This window comes from Colobus angolensis, unplaced genomic scaffold (genome assembly GCF_000951035.1).
Source record: "Colobus angolensis palliatus isolate OR3802 unplaced genomic scaffold, Cang.pa_1.0 Scaffold420, whole genome shotgun sequence".
NCBI classification, from domain to species: Eukaryota; Metazoa; Chordata; class Mammalia; order Primates; family Cercopithecidae; genus Colobus; species Colobus angolensis.
Genome location: NW_012117600.1, coordinates 64185 through 86582, shown reverse-complemented (window position 1 = coordinate 86582; position 22398 = coordinate 64185). Strand labels below are relative to the sequence as shown.

The following is a 22398-nucleotide window of genomic DNA, read 5'->3' as shown; positions in this document are numbered from 1 at the left end:
GGAGCGTTTTCACCCGAAAGCATATCTAATCCCAAGCATCTGAGAGGTAGCTAATGGTTGTCGGTCCTGCTCTACAGGTGAGAAAATAGCAGCTTTGGGAGATTAAGTAACCTGGCCAAGGACTTACATCTGATAAATGGAACCCCAGCTCTTGAATCCAGTTCCTCTGACTCCAAGCCCACGTCCTTCGTGCAAAAGAGGAGATATTGGAACTGGATGGAACAAGTTTCCAGTCCAGCTCTTCATTTTGTATTTGAGGAGACAGAAGTCCAGAGAGAGTAAAAGTGCCTTGACTAAAACACTACTGCTGAAAACAGAGACTGGAACCTCCAGACTCCCCGGCCAGGACTCTTTCTTTGCATTTAAACAGCAGTCCGGTGCCCTGACCCGGGGGCAAGCCCTGGTGCATGTGGAGGTGCGGGGTGGCCACGGGAGGTCAGCCTCCTCCCTCAGCTGCATCCCCAGCCAGCCCGCCCCCCTCTGCATAGTTCTTCTTCTGAGGTAAGAGTCCAGAGCACCCCTCTGAGGTCCCCTCATCACTGCCTGCCTCTTGCTGGCTGACAGGGCTTTCAGTCAACCAACATGACCGAGGTACCTCCTGTGTGCAGGCTCTGCTGGGATACATGAGGACGCTGGTCCCTGCCCTCTTGGGCTCACAGAATGAAGAGGAATCGACAAGGACATGGTGCAATAGAAGCTGCAAGAGAAACAGCACGGGTGGCAGAGATGCATGGCAGGGCCCCAAAGCCAGACCTAGATGGTCAGGGGTAGGGAAGGTTCAGGGAGAGCTTCCTAGAGGAGGTGACATCTCAGCTGAGCCCTGGAGCCCGAGTGACAAATTAGCTAGGCTAGAGCTGGTAGGGATGATATTTTTAGGATGAGGAAATGGAGGAGGGTACAAGCCCCAAGGTGAGAAGGTCCCTGCCTGTGGCAGGGATGTCCCAGGTTTCTGCCCCACCAGCCCCCATCTGTCAGTGCCCATCACACTGTACGGCTGCAGGTGGCCTGTGAGAAGGAACCGGGTCTCCCTCTGGAATCCCCATGGGCACGGGCCTGCTTCTATGGAAGGCATCCCGTGTGAACAGCTTGTCATCAGCTTTCACCACCCATGGACTCCCCGTCCCTCCTGCCAGAGCCCCTCCCCTTCTCCTGCCACCCTCTTTGCCTGGCACAGGACATGACTGGGCCCCATGAGGGGCTGTGCCTGGCTCGACATGACTGGCTGGGGGAAGCCGCAGGTGGGCACATGACTCACCCGAGTCCCGGGACCTTCCTACCCCGGTCACCAACACCATTAGGCTGTGCCCAGGAAAAGCCAAGCTCCTTTCCTGTGGGGACAGGGAGAGAGATGGTGGGTGTGGGGACGCCACTCCATGAAAGACGCAAATGCCCCTCTAGCTTAGCACCCCAGGTGGGGGAACTAGCAAGAGGCAGCCCCTTCCCCTGGTATGCATTTGGGGCCCTGGCCTCTCACAGACAGATCAAGGAAGAAAGAAAAGAACCCAGCCAAGATGGAGGTGGGGGCCAGCAGCGTGGTCTGCGCTGCCGCAATCAGGCACCCGCCGGGGCCGCCATGCCTGGCTGGTCTGCCCTTGCCCATGTGGCTTCCAGCCCCACATTCCTGCACCTTGCACATAAACCTCCAGGTGGAATAATCGCCTGGGGGGGCAAGCTGGCACTTACCCTTGAATATGATTAAGGTTTTTATGGGGTCTTTCCCTCCAAGGTGACATGTGACGTTGCATTCAGGAAGTCATTGCCCGTAGGAACCACATTTCCCACAGGTCCTCTGAGCTCCTCCTGGGGCCCCGGAACTGTGCTCTATGCTGGGGTAACCGTTCCTGCCCTCAGGGCTGTTCGAGTTAGTGGGGACAGACCTGCAAGTAGATCAAGCCAATAACACGTGCTGGGCACAGAACAGATCTGGGCAGAAGCGGCAGGGGCGGCGCTGTGGAGGGTACCAGGTGGCTGGGAGGTGGCAGCGTGAAGCCAGGGCAGGTGCTGAGGGGTGAGAGAGGGTGGGCAAGGTGGTTAGAAGGACATCTCAGTCGGGACAGCAGCAGGAGCAAAGGCTGAGTGGCCACAGGTAGCATGAGGCAGGAGGGGTCGCAGGTGGCTGGGGTCTGGGGAGAGCAGGACCCAGGTTGCCCGTGTGGAGGGGGCCTGGCCAGACCTGCATTTTAAATTATGTGGAAAACGAATATACAGGGCACAGAACAAGATGGTAGATGCATTTGGAAAGAGTAGGGTGAGAGTGGTGGAAGTAGGGCAGGTACCGCAAATTCTCAGGGCAGGTGAGATGGGCAGAACTTTTGAGGGTTGAGGAGGGAGCCCGGACCCAGGTTCCTGGCTCGGCTGGGAGGCATCAGGGCTGGGGTGGGCTTGTGGGCATGGGTACCCCAGGGCTGAAGCTTCCTGGGGAGCGGATGGTCCGGGCAGGGTCCGGGCAGAGGCCTGGCGAGGGGCAGGACCCAGGATGGAGCCAAAATGGGGACAGCAGTGCCAGGCGGAGGAACAGAGGCACAGGGGGTGAGAGCCAGGAGTGTGTAGCGCAGTCCCAGGCAGGGAGGAGAGGCAGGAAGTTTCAGCTAGGGCTGGGGGGCGGGGCGGGGGTACGGAAAATTGAGTTCCCTGGGGAGAAGATGATGCCACCAGGAAAGGCTGAGGACCTGCTTGAACCTTCAGGGTGTGTCGAGCTCTCCTCATGCCCAAGGAAATGCCTGGGGCAAGGGTGAGGCCAGGGCGAGCTGAGGAGGAAGGACAGGCCTGCACGGGACTCTCCACAGGCAGCAAGAGGAAGCATAGAGGAGAGTGGTCCTCCCTGGCCGCCACCCCGGGCTTTGTGCCCTGAGTGGGGCCCCAGTCGCTGGGCTGGCAGTGAAGGGTAGAGGACAGGCTCCTGCAGGCTTTGGCCAAGCCCGTCTGACAGCCACCAGCTCCATTAATAAAGTGACCCTGCTGTGTCCCAGTTCTCTACAGCCACCATGTAATTTAGTGTCCAAACTGGGACACTTTTGAGAGTCAAAGTCATAATTACTGCAGAACAACAGAATAAAGTAGGGCTGACCTGGCCATGCTGGGGTCCACGGTCACCCTACCCTCACCGAGCGGCGGGGCCCTCTGCTCACACTCCAGCCATCTGGGACACGCCCTGTGATCACTGCCTGCCCTCTCCTGACCTTGGCCCTGGAGCATCCGATACCTCTTCAGATCCAGGCCTGGGGAACGGGGAAGTCTCACCCATTTGTGGTCCTTCTTCCCACACCTTCTGCTTCTCCAACTAACATTTCCTTCTTCGAGGGCATGACAGCCCCCAGAGGAATGCGGTCCTTCCTGTAGCCCAGTGGGGGACAACCTGGAGAAACCCTCACCAGCCCTAGAAAGGTACACGAAGGCCACATCCTCCTGCACGGTCCCTGTCCTCTGCTGATGAGAGACCCCACCCTCTTGGCAAAATCCTGGGATCCCCAATCTCCTCCATCCTGCTTGCTTCAATTTCCAGCGGGCTGCCAGGAGGCAGATCCACCACCGTCCCAGCTCCTGCCTTTCCTCCAGGCCTCGCCAGCACCTGCCTGGAACATCTCAGCAGCCTCCCACCACGTCTTGTGCACGGCAACCCATCTTTCTCTGGCTACAAGCACAAGCCTCTGGGCCTGAACAACACACTAGTCTACCTTAAAGCAGACAAAACAAAGAAAAAGAACAAAACAAACAAGAGACCCTTCGGTGGGAAGGAAAACGTGAAAAAAACACAAACATCACTACAGAAGTCAACTTCTCTACAAGAGAATGTCTAACACTTCCTCTACCATCGGACCCCGGAGCAGCTTCCTGCCTCCTCCCCAGTGCCCCAGAGCGTCAGCCACTCAGCGTGGCCCTCTCTCCTTTGCCGGAATGCCCCTTCTACCTGCTGGATTTCCTTTTTCTTTTTTTTTTTTTGAGGCGGAGTCTCACTCTGTCGCCCGGACTGGAGTGCAGTGGCCGGATCTCAGCTCACTGCAAGCTCCGCCTCCCGGGTTTACGCCATTCTCCTGCCTCAGCCTCCCGAGTAACTGGGACTACAGGCGCCCGCCACCTCGCCCGGCTAGCTTTTTGTATTTTTTTTTAGTAGAGATGGGGTTTCACTGTGTTAGCCAGGATGGTCTCGATCTCCTGACCTCGTGATCCGCCCGTCTCAGCCTCCCAAAGTGCTGGGATTACAGGCTTGAGCCACTGCGCCCGGCCTTACCTGCTGGATTTCTACTGCTTCTCTGAGGACCCCAGAGCCAGCCAGGCTGCCCAACCCTGAGCTCCCTCCCGTTACCCTTACCAGGCCAGGTGTGAGAGTGGTTGTGTTTATCTGCTGCCCACAGCAGTGGAAGGCCAAGGGGCCTGGGCTGTTGTAGATTCAATAAAAAGCAATGAATTGGCTGATCCTTCCCAGCGACTCCTGGCTCTCCAGGAGGATGCCCTAGAGGCATGGATGGGATGATTCTGTAGCCCCTGCTAACTCTGAAATTCCCTAATGCTGTGGCCTAAGGTCGGGCACCCAAACATCACCCTGCTCAAGTCTCTCCCAACTAAAGAGGAAAAGAAGGAAAAGAAACAATCAGAAAACTTTTTTTTTTTTTTTTTTTTTTTAGATGGAGTCTTGCTCTGTTGCCCGAGCTGGAGTGCAGTGGCATGATCTTGGCTCACTGCAACCTCCACCTCCCAGGTTCAAGTGATTCCTCTGCCTCAGCCTCCCAAGTAGCTGGTACTACAGGTGCCCACCACCACCCCTGGCTAACTTTTGTATTTTTTAGTAGAGACGGGGTTTCACCATGTTGTCCAGGCTGATCTTGAACTCCTGACCTCAAGTGATCTGCCTGCCTTTGGCCTCCCAAAGTGCTGGGATTACAGGCGTGAGCCACCACACTCCTACAGTAAATGTTAATAACTATCTCCCACATAAACAAAAGCTCTTGGGGTCCTCCACAATTTTTCATTTGTGAAGGGGTCCTGAGACCCCCGCACCTACCATTTCCTCAGTTATCCCTGTTTCTCTCTCTTCTTAGCAACCATGTTTCCTGAAAGCTGCTTCCCCTCCCACTGGCTCCTCGGCCCTGCCTTGTGGCTTCCCATACTGTTCCTGAAATTGCTCTCACTGAAGCCACAAGGGACCCCCCTGGCATTTCATCCACTGGACACCCTTCCGTCCTCCTTTCCCTTGACATCTTGGCAGCCTGACCACGTCGTGCGCCTCCTAGAGACACCTTCCACCCTGGCTCTCTGCACACTGCCTTTTCCTGGTTCTCCGCCTACCTCTCCAGCACTTGTTCCTGACACCTCTTCTTGCTTTGCTCAGACCACCGGGGCTGGGGTCCTCAGGGCCTGGCCTGGCCCTGTTCTCTCCTCCCCCTACCAGAGGTTTAAGCCCTGTCTCTACATGTATGGTTCCGAAGTCTCTAACTCCAGCCCAGCTTTCTCTCCTGACTCCCACACCAATATATCCAGCTGCCCTGAACATCCCCGTGGAAGTCCCTCCTCCCCGCACAGGCACCCCTAACTTAAACGCAAGGCTACTTCCCCCAAACCTTTCCAGATCTGCCACGGCCCCAGGAGCCCCAGCCCTACTGTCTCTACCCTCCCTTCACTCTGCTTATCGAACCAGCCACCAAATGCTGTCAACCTCACCCCTAAACGATTCTGCAATCCCTCCCCTGTCCATTCCCATTGGCATGCCTCGGCTTGGGCACCCTTCACCTCCCTCTGGCCTCTCTCCTCCAATCTGACTTCAGCCAGTGTTCTCTCTTAAGCACATCTCTGCCCTGCTCAGAATCCACCAGAGGCCCCCACTGGCCCAGGAGGAATGCGACCCCGCAGCATGGCACAGCACAGATCACCAGGCCGGCAGTCCTGCCACCTGTCTGGCTCATGTTTCCTGTCCGAGCCACTCTGTTCCCGCTGGTCTGAGCTTGCCTCCCATCAAGCACGTGCTGTTCCCTTACTCTCTGTTCCTCAGAGGCCCCTTCTCAGGTTCCCTCTCTGAGAAAGCCAAGAAGGCCTTCCCTGACCGCCCTGCTCAAGTCAGAAGCCCTTCCTGGGTGCTCAAGGCCCTCTTCTCCCCTATTCCACGCTGAATGATCACCATCAGTTTCTAGACTCCAAGTTCCTCGAGGAGGAGGAGTTCTTTACCGCCGTATCCCCAGTGCCTGGAATGGTGCGTGGTACACAGTGGGAGCTTAAGGAAATACTCGCTGATTGAACGGCTTGATGGATGCTAGCCCCCTACGTGCAGCTGGCAAGCAGCCCTCCCCACCATCAACTCCCAGGGTAGAGCAGGGCTCTGCTCTGGCTGGCTGGCAAGAGGCCCAGGAAGCACAGGAGGCAGCTGTCCAGGGCTCCCTGCCACCTGCTGCCTCCTCCTTTTGTATTGCCCTCACCAGGCTCCCAGAGGAAGCTGGCTGGACTCCACACTCTTCCTATCAATGGCCAAGACACAACGCCGCCAAGACAGGAGCACACGGCCCAGGCATGGCACCTCCCCAGTCACAATGGCTGCCCAATTTGATCGGAGTTGACCCTGCCAGGGACACCCAGACCAATCCAGGACACCGGCCGCAAGAACAGCAGCTACACATACTACCCAGCCTGCCCCACACATCATCCCACAGCATTGTCCCCTCACAGAGACTGAACTCATGCCCAGAGGGCTGAAGGCTTTTCCCGAGGTGACTGGGCAATGAGGAGGAGGCTGGGTTGGACTCTCAAGGCACTTTTTTTTTTAAATTTCCTTTGTACTTTTTATAGAGATGGGGTCTCACTATGTTGTCCAGGCTGGTCTCGAATTCCTGGGCTCAAGTGATTCTCCCACCTTGACCTCCCAAAGTGCTGGGATTACAGGCATGAGCCACCATGCCCAGCCCTTGACCTCAAGCTCTTCTGCTGCTAAACCCTGTCATTTTGGCTCTGCCCCATTCTTCAAGTCCAATGGTTGAGTAGCACTAAGAGGCTACTCCTGATGAGAAGCTCAGGACCAGGCTGAGATCCCGGAGCTGTGATCTGTCCCCAAGAGCTAGACAAGAACATCTGGGGACAGGCAGAGGGTAAACTTGGGGCCCACAGTCCAGTGTGGGTGAGCTGGGTCAGGGGATGGTAATGGGGAAGGCACAGGCAACACCACATCCCGGAGGCAACAGTGAGCACTCAGACTCTGAAAGCAAAAGAGACACCAGGTCCTCCAGGCTACAGGTCCCTGCCGTCAGCCTTGCCTTAAAGTTATCATCACCCTACCCTAACCTACAGGCTCCTTTGGCAGGACCCCAGGGTTCTGGCCCACCTGTTAGGAAGAGGCAGCCACTGGCCCTGCAGCTGGAGGAAGAGCTGGTCTGAGCTCCAAGCCTGCCAGCCTCCTTGAGGCAGCTGGGCAGGATGAGACAGAGTCCAGGTTGGTGGCAAGGACACTGCTCACAGCGCTGCCAAGTAGAGCATGAGCTGAATTCTGCACAACTCAGGGGGCACTATTTGCATGTGTAAGGCATGAACTGTACCCATGAGAGTGATGTCACCTGCTAATTCTGCCTGCCCAGCTGCCCCTCCCTGGGAGAGAGGGAAGGAGAGGAAGACGGAGCCCTTTCCCTTCTTAGGAGCCTTCCAGGGCATCACCACCTCGCTTGCCCCTAAACCCCCACCTGAGAAAGAACCACATTCCAGCCCAGCACAGAGAAAGAGAGAGCTTTATGGATAACAGTATGGGACAGACTGGGAAGGTGTCAGGGCCAGTAGTGATGAGCTTCCCAGGAATAGACCAACACACAGGCAGGAGTGGCCCAGACAAGTAGATAGACAGACAGACAGAGGGACAAGGAAATCACCAAATGAGTAAGAGGCCCAGGCCAGGCTCAGCAGCTATGTCCAGGCATCAGCTCCAGCTCTGCCCTGGGGAACCAGTGGAGGAGAAGGGCTGGCCGGGGCCTCAGTCCTTGCAGAGCTCCTTTTCTTCATGCCCTACTATCCCTCGTCCAGCCTGCTGGGATCCTTGGCAGGTGGAATTCCCAGGGCTGTGGATGGCTGGGCTGAGTGAGCAGAGGATGGAGGCTCTTGGAGACTCCCTGGGGAGGAGGAGGCCTGGGTGGCATGGGGTTAGCAGCAGCACTTGGGGGAATCTGGTCAAGTTCCAGGATGGGGCCACTGCTCAGCAGGGCCCCCTGTGTCCAGGGCAGGCCCTCCGCCTGCCCACCACACCAACATGGTGTAATAAATAAAGTTTCAAGTAGTAAGTTTAAAGCAGGAGAGCTGGAGGCTGGCAGACAGGCAGGGGCTGAGAAAGAGAAGCCTCCAGCCACCTACCATGTCTGCTCAGTGGGCTCAAGTGGTCGCAAGTCTGTCTTGTGCACTGGAGGGGGTGTCTGGCCTTGATGTCCACATGAGCACTCCCCACAGGGGCTCAGCCCCTCACACCAGCGCCAGAGCCTGCTCAGTGGGGCAGAAGCAGGGCAACATGGTGCCCACAGCGTCCACGATGGCTGCCAGGTGCTCATCCTGTGCCTGAGGCCCACAGAGCTGCATGAAGTCTGCCAGACGCAGCAAGTATTCAAGGTTGTGGCCGGAAAAGCCCCGGCAGGCCAGGATCTGCGTGGCGATGGCCTCTTCAGGCGCAGGGCCCAGGTAGCCAGGGTTCTGTGGGGTGGCCACATAGGCCAATGCCTTCAGTGGTTGGTCAGGAGCATCTTGGGGATAGAAGGTGACCTCCTTGGTATCGTAGCCACCAAGTACTGCCTCTCGCACATTTAGGTACTTCAGGGCCTCGCTTACCTGCTCCCCTTGCACCTGGTATGCTACGCCCCAAGTGCAGCCCTGGGAAGAAATAAGGACACCCAAGGTCAGTTATGACAGCTCCTTGCTGCTCCCTCTCCTATGCTAGCATGCCACCCCCACCCAGGACTGTGCTCTCTAAGGGAGGCTGTGGTAGGCTGATGAGCCATCTGGTGGCAATACCTCAAACCATTGTTCCCTCTTTCTTAAGAACAGTTGAAAGGCCAGGTGCAGTGGCTCATGTTTGTAATCCCAACACTTTGGGAGGCCAAGGCAGGTGGATCACTTCAGGTCAGGTGGTCGAGACTAGCCTGGCCAACATGGTGAAACCCCATCTCTACTAAAAATACAAAAATTAGCCAGGCATGGTGCACACCTGTAATCCCAGCTACTTGGGAGAGTGAGGCAGTAGAATCATTTGAACCCGGGAGGTGGAGGTTGCAGTGACTTTAGCCTGGGTGACAAGGGCAAGACTCTGTCTTAAAAAGAAAAGAAGAAAAAAAAAAAAAAGAAATAGTTGAGGCCAGATGCAGTAGCTCACGCCTGTAATCCCAGCACTTTGGGAGGCTGAGGCGGGCAGATCACTTGAGGTCAGGAGTTCTAGACCAGTCTGGCCAATATGGTGAAACTCTGTCTCTACTAAAAATACAAAAACTAGCTGAGTGTGGTGGTGCGTGCCTGTAATCCCGGCTACTCAGGAGGCTGAAGTGGGAGAATCGTTTGAACCTGAAAGGTAGAGGTTGCAGTGAGCCAAGATCGCATCACTGCACTCCAGCCTGGGCAACAGAGCGAGACTCTGTCTCAAAAACAGACAAACAAAACAAAACAACAACAATAACAACAAAAAACAGTTGACAAAGTGGTCTAGTACCAGGGAAGACAGGATTCCTCCTCAAAGTGTGGTCCAGGATGTGGTGGCATCGCCTGTAAGCTTGTTAGGAATGCTGTGTCCCAGGACCCACTGTCATGCTACTGAACTAAGATCTGCATTCTAACAAGATCCTCATGTGAGTTGGTGAGAAGCACTGAGCTAGAACACGTTTCTACTCTGCCAGAGAAGCATCAGACAGAACTAGCCTGCAGCCAAGAGCCTGTGAGCTCTACCTGCCGTCCCCCTTCACCCTGGGCCAGGGTCCCCTTCATTATTCAGGCACTTACCTCATGATCTTCAAGGAGCGTCACCACACGGCCAGGCTAGGGAGGGAAGAAAGATTTTGAAACAGACAAGTTAGAAATCAGCTCTGCCATCAGCAAGGAAACCTTTATCAATCCCGCTGGCCTGGCCTCAGAGTGCCCCGCTCTGCATGCACAGATTCCCATTCATGCAGGGGAAGGTGGGGGAGTGATGCACGGATGTAGGAGAAACAGTAAGACAGATGTCAGTGGTCCCAACTGGTGATCAACACAGGGATCCACAGGTTCACAGACTCCTGCCATCACAGTGATGCACTGGACACATACATTTAAATAAGCCACAAACCCCAGACACAGGTTTACACATTTCTTTCTATTGGCCCAGAAAGCCCCGGGCATTCCAGGGCACTGGCGCCCAGTATCCCGCCCCCAACCCCCTCACTCCCCTGGGCACGGATGGATGCTCACCATCTTGTCGCTGCCCCGATGGAAGGTGTCTCCCTGCCAGAAACGGCGGCTGTAACCGCGCACGAAGCCCACACGGCTGTCGCTGTAGGCGAAATCGGGCCTCCATACCAGGGAGCCGTACCCGAAAATCCACAGAGCTTGAGGGTCGCCGTCGTTTCGGGGGAACTGAGCGGACGGTGTAGGGGACTGCGAGGCGGGCGGGGTGTTCGAGGCTGCAGACTCCTGCTTCATGGTGCCGGGCACAGGGATAGGCCCAGGCGGCCTCCGGGGCTGGTCTCCGGCGTGGGCACGGAAAGACCGACGGACGCACACACCTGGCCTGGCACCGCTCGGTCGCTCCAGCTGAGCGCCCCCCATGGAGGCGCCCTTTAAACCCTCTTGCCGGGAGACCACGCCCACCACGGCCAGCTGCCGCGGTGATTGGGGCGGGGCAAATCCCCTTTTGGCCAATCAACTTCGGAGTGTGCTTCTCACTTAACCCCGCCCCGGGCCCAGCGCGCCCGCTGATTGGTTCGGCTCCACCTCTGTGGCAAACCTGGCAGGAGTGATGCAACGGCAGGGGAGGTTTCTCTAGCGCCGGCATGCAGCAAGGGCGCCTCGGATTGCGTCAGGCGGCGGGCAGGGGGAACCCACCGGGCACAGGGCGGGCACCGGGAGTCTCCCCAGCCGCCCCCTCATGGCCTGGGCCCCTTGGAGGTACGGCGAGCGAGTCCCAGGCGGTGTCTGCCCAGCCTTGCCGCTCGTGCACCTGGCCGAGTCCCTGCCAGCCTAGGTGGCACAGACTCAGTCCCAAGTCGAGTCCAGGGCACGTCCAGAAGGAGCGCTCTGGGCGTCGTAAACTTCGGTCTCTGGGGCCCCTCCTGAGATCATGCACTGCGGGAAAGCTGTCGGAGGCACCGTCCACATTCCACTCAGGTGCCTCACGCCGTTGGCCAGTGTGAGCAAATGGAGAAACTGGGCCGTGGGGGCGGCAGGGGGTTCTGCAGAGACTGCGGGACTGAGTTAGGTAGGCCAGGCGCCTGAAACTTACAGACCTCACGTGAGGGCTACGCCCCTGACCAGGCGTGGGACCCCTTGAGCCCAGGTAGGCTCGAGGAAGAGCCTGTTAGAGCGCTTGGATCGGCCGGCAGTCACTTGGGCTATAAAGGGTATAAAGATGCAAAAGCCAAGCTAGTCTTGCCCCCAAGGCGATGGGTTTAGTTCTTCCTGGACGTGAGATTTTGCAGCAGTGATTAATCCTTAGGCACAAGGTCCCAGGAGCAGCGGGCAAGGAGGGCCCAGTGAGGTCCCCACAAGGCTATGGCCAGCTACTGGTCTTCGTCCTTGGCTTCTGGCCTCCCAGCCGAGTCCACAGGCCGACTGGGGTTGACCCCCTAAGCAGCAGCAAGAGACTGCCCTCTGGGGATGTCGCTGACTGTAAAAGGGAAACAGAGGCAGCTGAAGGCCTTCTCTCCAAACTGGCCAGGAGATGGCTGGCAGGGGAAATGTGCAACATGGCTTCTCGTTCGATTCTAATTCAATATTCAAACTAAACGTGATCTGCACACTTCACATATTCATTCCCAAGGTGTCACAGACATAAGTGGGAAAGTTGCACAGCAGTGTGTATAGTACGAAGGTATTTCTTTAAAACAAACAGTATTCGTGTAAGAAATAATCTGGAAGAATATACCTAAACTGTTAGCAGAGGCTGGCACCAGAGGAGGACTTTCAGTATCAAACTTAAACATTAATGAAAAAGTCTGGATTTTTTTTTTTCCTTTGAGATGGAGTCTCACTCTGTTGCCCAGGCTGGAGTGCAGTGGCCCAATCTCGGCTCACTGCAAGCTCCACCTTGCCGGTTCACACCATTCTCCTGCCTCAGCCTCCCGAGTAGCTAGGACTACAGGGGTCCGCCAACATGCCCAGCTAATTTTTTGTATTTTTAGTAGAGATGGGGTTTCACCGTGTTACTGAGGATGGTCTCGATCTCCTGACCTCGAGATCCACCTGCCTTGGCCTCCCAAAATGCTGGGATTACAGGTGTGAGCCACCGCGCCCTGCCACAAGTCTGGATTTTTACAAGGAGCATGAATTACTTTTCCAACCAGGAAAAAAAAAAAAAAATATATATATATATATATATATAGGCACATGGTCCTTTCTGGTTATTCCTTTCTTTTTCGCTTTCTCTCCATTCCCCACATTCACTCTCCCTCTTCTCTTCCATCCTGTCGCCTTTAGTTCATGTGAGCACCTCCTTTGTTGGTAGCTTCTTAGAAGAATGTCCTCTTCTCCATTCACCAGCTGTGGGTTGTAGGCCGGGAAGTGGGAAACTGGTATCCACACACTGTTGAAGTATCTGAATTGGCACAAACAACCCTTTGAGAAAGCAGCTTGGTGATACAAATCAAGAATCATAAAATATCCCTGCCCTTTGACCCAATACTCCTTCAGGAAATTATTCAAAATACGGGAAAAGCCATATGCTTGAATATTTTCAATGCATTGTTACTTTTTTTTTTGAGGCAGAGTCTCTCTCTGTTGCCCAGGCTGGAGTGCAGTGGCACAATCTCAGCTCACTGCAACCTCCGCTTCCCAGGTTCAAGTGCTTCTCCTGCCTCAGCCTCCTGAGTACCTGGGACTACTGGTACCTGCCACCACGCCCGGGTAATTTTTATATTTTTAGTAGACACGGGGTTTCGCCATATTGGCCAGGTTGATCTCAAACTCCTGGCTGTGATCTGCCCACCTCGGCCTCCCAAAGTGCTGGGATTACAGATATGAGCCACCACTCCCAGCCATTACTTATTATAGCAAAAACAAAAGAAAAAAACTACTTAAATATCCAAAATTAGCTAAATGTTTAAGGAAATTATGTCAATTTACCATTCACATGACGGAAAAATGCACATGCACACACACACAAACAACCTAAATACCCAGCAATAATTAGTTACATAAATATGATATAGTCCATTGAATTTGTGCAGACATTAGAAACAATTACATATGTCCGGCCGGGTGCAGTGGCTCACGCCTGTAATCTTAACACTGTGGGAGGCCAAGGTGGGCAGATTGCCTGAGCTCAGGAGTTCGAGACCAGCCTGGGCAACATGGTGAAACCCCGTCCCTACTAAAAATACAAAAAAAAATTAGCCGGGCATGGTGGCAGGTGCCTGAAATCCCAGTTACTCGGGAGGCTGAGGCAGGAGAATTGCTTGAACTCGGGAGGTGGAGGTTGCAGTGAGCCAAGATTGCACCATTGCAGTCCAGCCTGGGCAACAGAGCAAGACTTCGTCTCGGGAAAAAAACAAACAATGTAGTAAAAATGTGTATGATTGCATATTAAGGCAAAAATGCAAAATATAAATTTTCACATGTACTATTGTTAAAAACAGTAATAATAAAGATAGGGAGGCAGCAAATACTAGTGTGTTGGGATTGTGAGCAATTCTCTCCTTTGTTTTCCAAGTTGTATAGAAAGTAATGTTTAAATAACAGTAAGTTAATTTTTGCTGGGCGTGGTGGTTCACACCTATAATCCCAGCACTTTGGGAGGCCAAGCAGGAAGATCGCTTGAGCTCAGGAGTTTGAGACCAACCTGGAAAACATAATGAAACCTCATCTCTACAAAAAATTTTTAAGAATTAGCCCGGCTTAGGGACATGCAACTGTGGTCCCAGCTACTCAGGAGGCTGAAGCAGGAGGGCTGCTTGAGCCCAGGAGGTCGAGGCTGCAGTGAGCCATGATTGTGCCAGTGCTCTCCAACCTGGGCAACAGAGCAAGATCCTGTCTAAAATAAATAAATAAATAAATAAAGTTACTTTTATAGCGTCATTAGTGGTTTTCTGGTGGGGGAGGGATGGATAGCATACCTGAAACATTTAGGGAACATTCTCACGATGCCTGTTCTCAGACCTCCTCCCACCCTGACCAAAGTCGCAGTGTTTCATAACTCATTTGGCAATGTCCTCAATAACCTGATCTTGCTCCTGGCAGAGTCAGACATTCCCTCCTCTGTGCTGCCACAACACTTTACGCCACTGCAGTTTACTGATCTGCCCCTTCCAACTCGTGCTTACAACAGAAACACTCATTTATTACGTGCATACCATGTGCCAGGCAATTGCTAAACACCTTTACATCATCCATTCTAATTACACATTTCTTCACTATTTTGTGAGGTAAATATCATTTCACAGATGAGCATGCAGGAAAGCTAGGTAAGCCCTGTTGGTGACGTAGCAGAAAGTAGTGGAGCCTGGGTCTGAAGGCAGCTGGGCCAGCTCCAGAGCCTCCTGGCTGGGAATCATTTGCGTCCTGCCTGTCACTCACCTGAGCGCTTCCCGAGAGCATGGTTCATCACTGAAGGCCCAAGAGAACCAACACAAGCCAGGCACGTGGAAGATTCGCCACAAATGTAGGTAGAATAAGTGAGGCTGTTGCTTGGAAAAGATCAGGGCTATAGCCCATGTCCCACATAACACAAGTTCAACCTCGACCCTCAAAATAGGAATCTCTACAGAAGTTGGCCCAGGGGATCTGCAACACCTTCCTGGGAACATGTCTTGCCTGTCCCCATTCCTTGCTTATTCTTGCCAGCAACATCTGTCTCTTTTCCTCCCAGTGGGACACTCCCAGGCAGCAAACCACTCGCTTAGCTGGTTCCTCTCTGTAACTTCAACAGCAAACCCTTCCCGTCTTTCCTTCTAACGCCCCCCAGGAGGGGGCTGCTGATGTCATGCCCACAGAGGTGCCAGCTCATGAGAGACTATGGGCCCAGGCATCACCTCCACCTTGCAGAGTCGCACGTGATGTGCACGTGATGTGCACGTGGTGGTTTCCTTTTTTAGATCTTTCCCAAATTAACCATTTCCTTATTGTTCCCCTCCGGGTGGCTACTTCTTATCTCCTGAGGATCTGTTCCTTCTCTCTTCTCTTACCAGAGATTGGCATCACCTCCTGGTGTTAGTCAGCATGTTTATCTGAAACAAGGGAAGGCTGTTTTAGGAGCTAGGGAGTGATGCTAATTTATACGCTAAAGGATGAAGTTGCCTTATGATGCTACTAATTCCTGAAGGATGAAAAACCTTCCCAGAGGCCTGAGTGCACCGTGTGCCAGAGCTGGTGGCATCAATGGGCCTGCTATGTCCAAAGAAAGAGGCTGAGGCCGCCGAGCTCAGGCCTGAAGCACCTGGGTATCCGGATGACAAAAATGTTGGCTTCCTTAGTCCGGAGGACTGTCCGGGCTATGAGCAACAGGAAGCTGCAGCCCACGAGGGCCACCAGCAGTCTGACACCTTCCGCAGTAAACAAGATAAAATAACTTCTTCAAGATAAGCCTGAGCATTAGGTGTAAAAGTTGGTGTCTGAACCAGGGCCTGTAATGACCTTTCTTATATTCTAGAATAAACGAAGACAAAGGAGATTTCAATGAAGAAGTTATTCAAGATGGAGTCAGAGTGTTAATCAAAAAGAAAGCACAACTAACACTTTTAGGAACAGAAATAGTCTATGCTGAAGACAAATTATCCAGTGAGTTTGTGTTCAATAACCCAAACATCAAAGGAACATGTGGCCATGGAGAAAGCTTTACTATTTGAAATCTCAGGACGCCTCTGACCATAAGCTCCAGGAAAGCTCCTGGAAGCCCTGGAGCTCACAAATAATTCATATGACTGTCACATGCTTAATGTGTGCCTGCCTCGTGAGGAAAATATAAGTGATGCATTTTGGAAATGTATTAGATTCCAGAAGAAATGATATTTATAGTCTCTGTAAGGGACAGAAAATGAGAAGTCATCACTCTCTTTGGATCATTTGACTCTCTTGCATCCTTTGTTTTAGAACCAATTTCATTAAAGTTGTCTTCCTGGGCCCCTGTTTCTCCATATCCTGAGCGGTGTGCACTCATCAGGTCTCTGTTGGACGGCCTGAACAGCACCTCCCTCGGCATTTCTCCCAACCAGACTGGGGGCTCCTACAATTCAGAGACAGGACGTCCTGACTGCTGGTAGTAACATGGTGATGTATTGTTTTTCCACCCAAACTTAGCATAGCCTGTTTACATTTTTTATCAAAACTTGCTTTTTGTTGTTGTTTTTTCTTTTTTATAAAAAATGTCATTGTCAGATGCCTCATTGCGTACCCTGTAATAGTACCGGGCAAAGATTTCCTTGAACTATAGTACAGAATACTTCTGAGTGATGGTATCAAAAGGTGAGAAAGACTTCATCCATCTGTTTTTTAATCCATTTCTTTTGCCACCCCTATATGTCTGCTCAAAGATGGGATCTCAAGCTGACTTTTAGTTGAGGGGTCTCTTAAAAGCCATCTAGCCTACCTCCCTCAATTCTGTACACAAGGAAGCAAAACCCCAGGGAAGCCAAAGAGCTCCTGTTCACCCCTACTCCGCAGGCGTGGGGAGAGTGGGAACTCTACCCCCATCTCCCCTTCCTTGTACATGACACATGTGCTCTGTCCTCCAAGGCAATCAGTGAAGGCAAATGGTCTGGCTTGTCTGGTCAACATTTTGATATAATCTCTTTATAATTTTATGGAGATCAGCTGGGCGCGGTGGCTCACACCTGCCATCCCAGCACTTTGGGAGGCCAAGGCAGGTGGATCACTTGAGGCCGGGAGTTTGAGACCAGCCTGGACAATATGGTGAAACTCTGTCTCTACTAAAAATACAAAAAAACAAAAATTAGCTAGGTGTGGTGGCACACACCTGTAATCCCAGCTACTGAAGAGGCTGAGGCACAAGAATCGCTTGAACCCGGGAGGTGCAGACTGCAATGAGCTGAGATCACTCTACTGCACTCCAGCCTGGACAACAGAGTGAGACTCCATCTCAAAATAAATAAATAAATAATATATAATTTATATAATACATACACACGTGCACACACATATGTATATATACACACATATACATATACATATAAGTAAAATTTTATGGAGATCATATATTTTTATTTTGAGTAGGAAAAATATTTTAAAACACTTTTATGTGAGTTATCTTCTTGTTTCTTTAACCTTTGAAACAATGATTTGTAGCAGAGAAGACACTGTAGCAACCTAGAATTATGCTTTTGGAATGTGGTCCTAATTGTGAAAGAGAATATGGGGCCTTTTCTTAAAACCCTACTATGCATACACTTTCCGCGTGCTTTTTTTGAAAGCTGGTTCTCATGGATTCAAGTAGCTGAGTTCATTATGTTTGTTTTACCTACTAAAGTAGCTGGCACAAAAATGCACCAAAACCGCTGGATGTGGTGGCTCACGCCTGTAATCTCAGCACTTTGGGAGGCCGAGGCAGGCTGATCACCTGAGGTCAGGAGTTTGAGACTAGCCTGGCCAATATGTTGAAATCTCATCTCTACTAAAAATACAAAAATTAGCTGGGCATTGTGGCAGGCACCTGTAATCCCAGCTAGCTACTCAGGAGGCTGAGGCAGGAGAATCACTTGAACCTGGGAGGCGGAAGTTGCAGTGAGCCGAGATCGTGCCATTGCACTCCAGCCTGGGCGGCAGAGCGAAACTCCATCTCAAAAAAAAAAAAAAAAAGAGAGAGAGAGAGACAAAATGCACCGAAAACTAGAGCAGCAGTTTTATGTAAACTTTCATGAGTTTGCATCATTAATATAATTGTTGAGCCACTTATAATGTGGGCAAAACTGTATGTATGTAGAGATTCAGTTGTCAGTTTTAAAAATGTGGCCTCTCTGTGATCATAAAAAAAAAAAAGAAGAAGAAGAAGAAAAGAAAAGCCTGCCCAGACACTGCCTCTAAGTTCAGCTTGCTCATATTTGAGCTCAGTTCCACCATGTACCAGCTGAGTGACGCTAGGCATGGTGTCTTTAGTTCTTGGTTTTCTCAACTGTAAAGAGGGAATAAGTAATAGCATTGACCTTGCAGGGCCTGGAAAGGATTGAAAGAAATAATACCATAGGCAGTACCTGTCACACAGAAACACTCAACAAATGTTGACTTCTTATTGTCTTTACTTCAGACAATTTCACTTTCCATTTCATCCAGGGCAGAGCCATAGTGAACCTCTCATTCTGAAATAGCGCAGAAGAATGAAGTGGGTCAGGAGGAAGTGATCAAGGTAAGCATTTTAGGATCAGTAAAGGACATCTCCAGCTATCTCACTCTCCATCCTTGCCATGCAATTCACAGACTGTTCTAGCAAGTAGGGTGCCAAAGGAATGTGGGGTGTTTTTTTTGAGACAGGGTCTCGCTGTGTCATCCAGGCAAGTGAAGTGTCTCAATCTCGGCTCACTGCAGCCTCGACCTCCCAGGCTCAAGTGATTCTCCCATCTCAGCCTCCTGCATAGCTGGGACCACAGGCACCTGCCACCGTCCAGCTAATTTTTTGTTGTTGTTGTTGTTTTGTCATGTTTCCCAGGCTGGTCTCAAACTCCTGAGTTCAAACGATCCGTCCACCTTGGCCTCCCAAAGTGATGGGATTACAGGTGTGAGCCACTGCACTGGCCGTGTTTTTTGTTTGTTTGAGACAGGATCTCACTCTGTCCCCCAGGTCGGAGTGTAGTGGCATGATCATGGCTCACTGCGCCTTGACCTCCTGGGTTCAACCAATCCTCCCACTTCAGCCTCCCAAGTGGCTGAGACCTGCAGGTATGCACCACCATGCCCAGCTAATTTTTTGTTTGTTTTTGAGACAGGATCTAGCTCTGTCACCCAGGCTGGAGTGCAATGGCACAATCTCAGCTCACCGCAGCCTCCGCCACCCAGGCTCAAGCACTCCTCTCACCTCAGCCTACCGAGTAGCTGTGACTACAGGTGCATCCCACAACACCCGGCTAATTGTTTTGCATTTTTGTAGAGACAGGGTCTCCCCATGTTACCCAGGCTGGTCTTGAACTCCTGGGCTCAAGCGATCCACCTGCCTTGGCCTCCCAAAGTGCTGGGATTATAGGTGTGAGCCATCGTTCCCGGCCAAGGCATGTTTCTAAAAGACAGAATGGGTAATGGTCTCACTCAAACACACTATTAGCGGAATAAACATCCTATTGACAGAACAAACAGTTGCTTGAGCCAAGAGAGATTTTCTGTGTATGCATGGAGTGAAGGTGCTAAAATAAATAAATTAGTAAATAATCCAGCATCTATGAGGAACCATAACCTCCCACAGACCTCTGAAAGGCGTGTCTGCAGGTCTTCAGGTCTTGTGCAAAGAGGACCTAGGTCCCACCGACATTCTGGCCAAAGGAGGGGCAGATGAAGTAGAGGATCCCTGCATACAGTCCACCTCAGAAGAGGGAGAGACAGTCCCAGGCAGCTGTTCTGCAGGGCGTGCCAGCCAAACCCATGGCCAAGGGGGGAAGGCTGCTTGGCCCTTGGTCCACAAAAGCAGGGACTGTAGAGATTCACTCATATCCTGGCAAAAGGGTGCCTGGGATGGTGGAAAAACCTGGCTTCCTGCCCATTTTCTAGGCTCCAAGGAGGTGGAGAGGTCCGGCTGACCCGGCACCTGTGGGGTGGCTGGTGTTCCAGTTATCCAGAGTTCAGTCCTCATCTACCTGGAAGGAAAGAAGCTGGGGTTCCAATAGAGGACTGGTGGGTGGTGCTCCCAATTCCAAGGAGAGAGAAAAGTACAATTTGTGGGGACAGGAAGCAACCAGTTGCAGGGCTGAGGAGAAGCTGTAGTGCGGAACATTTCAGTGGGGTGCCAGGGCTGCAAAGAGAAGAGATCCACAGGGTTGGGGTGAGCCTCGGATCTCATGGAAATGCTGTGTTGTGGTGGGACCCAGCTCTAGAAGAGAAGCCTCAGAAAACCAGCCATGTGGAGAAGTCAGGGTGCTCACAAGGGGCCTGGCTGGTGCTGTAGATTCTGTGGCCCACAGGGAGCCAAGGCAGTGAAGCCCTTTCAATGAAGGAGAACAGCTGGGATTCCTTCTTCCCCAGGGCCCACTGCTAATAGAAGAGAGAATGTCCAGGACCTTTCAGATCTCTTCTACCAGAGACAGAAGAGGAAGCGTTGAGGAAGGGGGTTGCTGGTAGAGGAGTGAAACTGAACAGACTGGGCTTAGTACCACGAGCCTTGCCCCAACACCTGCCACTGTGGGAAAGGGACAGCAATCCTCCAACAAGTCAAATGGCCAGTGCTGATGTGCAAAACCCCAAGCCCCACCAGGAGGAGGGGTCACTAGACACAGACAGGCTAGCCATGCCTGGCAGGGCTGTGGCTCTGCCCTACAGGGGGTGCCAGGAGACAGGGTGCTTCTGGGCCAGAGCCGACCTGTTGCTAAATCCGGATTCCTGTGATGCTAGTTACCATTATGAGGTCAGGCTGTAGACTCACTTGGATTCTTGGGCCCTGTGCCCTGGCCTCAGAGAAACTTTGGGGATGAAGGAAATAAGTTGAGCCCACTCTTGACCAGAATGTTAAGGGGTACCATGCCCCAGAGGCCAGGGAAGGGTGGTAAAAAGTCACTTGTGGCAGATCTCCAAAGGGAAGGTGACTCTTGAGGACCTGGGGGTCCTGCTGTCCCTTCCCACAGCAAGGGCCTCCCTTCCACCCCTACCTACATCAGAGGAGGTTGACCTCGATTAGTGATGCTCCTGGAAGGCAGGGGCACACGGAAGTAATGGTGACAGAAACCTGTGATCTCAGCTGCTTTACTTGGTCCTAGGGCTACTGCTGGTGTCAGTAGGTAGACAGGCATGAGCAGCACAGGAGAGGACCCTCGACCCCCCACCAGGAATCTCAGGCAACCATCAGGTGATGGTCAGGTGGCTGTTACCCTGTCTCTCTAAAATAACAATTGTTGCAGCCCGCACCAGGGAAAGGCAGTCTCTCAATAGAAATACCTGAAACTGATCAGCAGCTTCCCGATAAGATCTCAGGAGTAGGGCAAGTGGGCTCAAGCGAGTACACTAGGAGGCAAAATGGCGGAGCTCAACTGGTATCTGAGCTTCCTCTAGGAATGCTCGAGTAGTGAGGGAAAAATGCCTCAAGTGAGCATGTGCACAATCCAGTAAGCACACTGCACACGCGATCCCTCCCACGAGCTGGCAGGCCTCGGGCATGCGGACCGCCCATCCTCAGGGAAGAGTCAGAGAGAAGGGATGCAAGGCTCCGGAAGCATGCCAACATAGAAAACCCCAAGTCAGAGGTCAAACGCGCACTGGAATCTCTCAAGTCGCCCACTTGACCCTCTTCCAAGTGTACTTTACTTCCTTTTGTTCCTGCTCTAATACTTTGTAATACACTTTCACTCCTGCTCTAAGATTTGCCTCAGTCTCTCCTTCTGCCTTATGCCCGTCGGTGGAATTCTTTCTTCTGAGGAGGCAAGAACTGAGGTTGCTGCAGACCCCCACGGACTGGCTGCTGCTAACACTGGGACTATCCTGCCAGACCCCAACCTCCCTAGGTCCCACCCTGCTGATGAGGGCTGGGGCAGGGGGAGCTCCAGAAAGTGGCTCACTTAGAGATGCTTGAGGAGGATGAACCCACCAGCAGAGGTTACAACACTGCTCACAACTTACCCCCTAGTAACGCCTAACAGGCATTACCCGCAGAGAGGTTAAGGATAAGCAGCTAGATGGTTAGCGGCCCTGGGCAGACAGCAAGTCCTGCTTCCAGTGCTAATCAGTGTTGAAGGAATGAAGTAGATGGACTTGTCCCAGAGCACCCGGTAATGAGGGGTTGCGCTGGAAGGGAGCTCCAGCCCCATAACTCAGACCGGTGAGCGGCCCTGCTCGACGCCATTCCCTTCCCTTGAGGATGTCTCTGGACCAGGATGGCCGGAGGCCTGTGGGGTTGCGACGGGGGCTGGCTGCTGCGACGGCGGGGCCAGGGGAAAGGGCCTGCTCCCCGGACACTGTGAGAATATTTGGGGGAAAGCCCGGCACTGGGTTCCCCCCAGGTTACCCGTTCAGCTTAGGGGCTCGGAGCCCGGAGGGAGCTCGGGCGTCTGGCCGCCCCCTGCCGCCTTAGTCTCATCGGCCCCGGACGGAGAAGGGGGGCTCCAGAGAGCCTCCCGGGGTCGACGGCCCCTCCCGCCCGCA

The 22398-nt window shown here is 52.9% G+C and overlaps 1 protein-coding gene across 2 annotated transcripts; it reads right to left on the bottom strand.

The window, feature by feature from the left end:
* Nucleotides 1-7678: 7678 nt before the first annotated feature.
* CHAC1 (ChaC glutathione-specific gamma-glutamylcyclotransferase 1) lies at nucleotides 7679-11220 on the bottom strand. Of its 2 annotated transcripts, XM_011956663.1 has the most exons (4): nucleotides 10378-11220; nucleotides 9934-9969; nucleotides 8776-8817; nucleotides 7679-8640 (listed from the first exon to the last, which is right to left on the bottom strand). In XM_011956663.1, the coding sequence occupies exons 1-4, from the start codon at nucleotides 10732-10734 to the stop codon at nucleotides 8416-8418; spliced, it is 660 nt and encodes a 219-aa protein (XP_011812053.1). In that variant the 5' UTR covers nucleotides 10735-11220; the 3' UTR covers nucleotides 7679-8415. The 2 variants fall into 2 exon arrangements, with proteins under 2 accessions (XP_011812053.1, XP_011812052.1); XM_011956662.1 differs by having other exon boundaries at nucleotides 7679-8817.
* Nucleotides 11221-22398: the final 11178 nt, after the last annotated feature.

What these genes read in the sequence shown, in the direction of transcription:
- CHAC1 (XM_011956662.1), bottom strand. Translation starts at nt 10,734, where the DNA reads ATGGGGGGCGCTCAGCTGGAGCGACCGAGCGGTGCCAGGCCAGGTGTG. An exon ending in ATCGGGGCAGCGACAAGATG is followed by an intron (nt 9,970 to 10,377) that starts GTGAGCATCCAT and finishes TTCCCTCCCTAG; the next exon opens with CCTGGCCGTGTGGTGACGCT. An exon ending in CGCTCCTTGAAGATCATGAG is followed by an intron (nt 8,818 to 9,933) that starts GTAAGTGCCTGA and finishes ATTTCTTCCCAG; the next exon opens with GGCTGCACTTGGGGCGTAGC.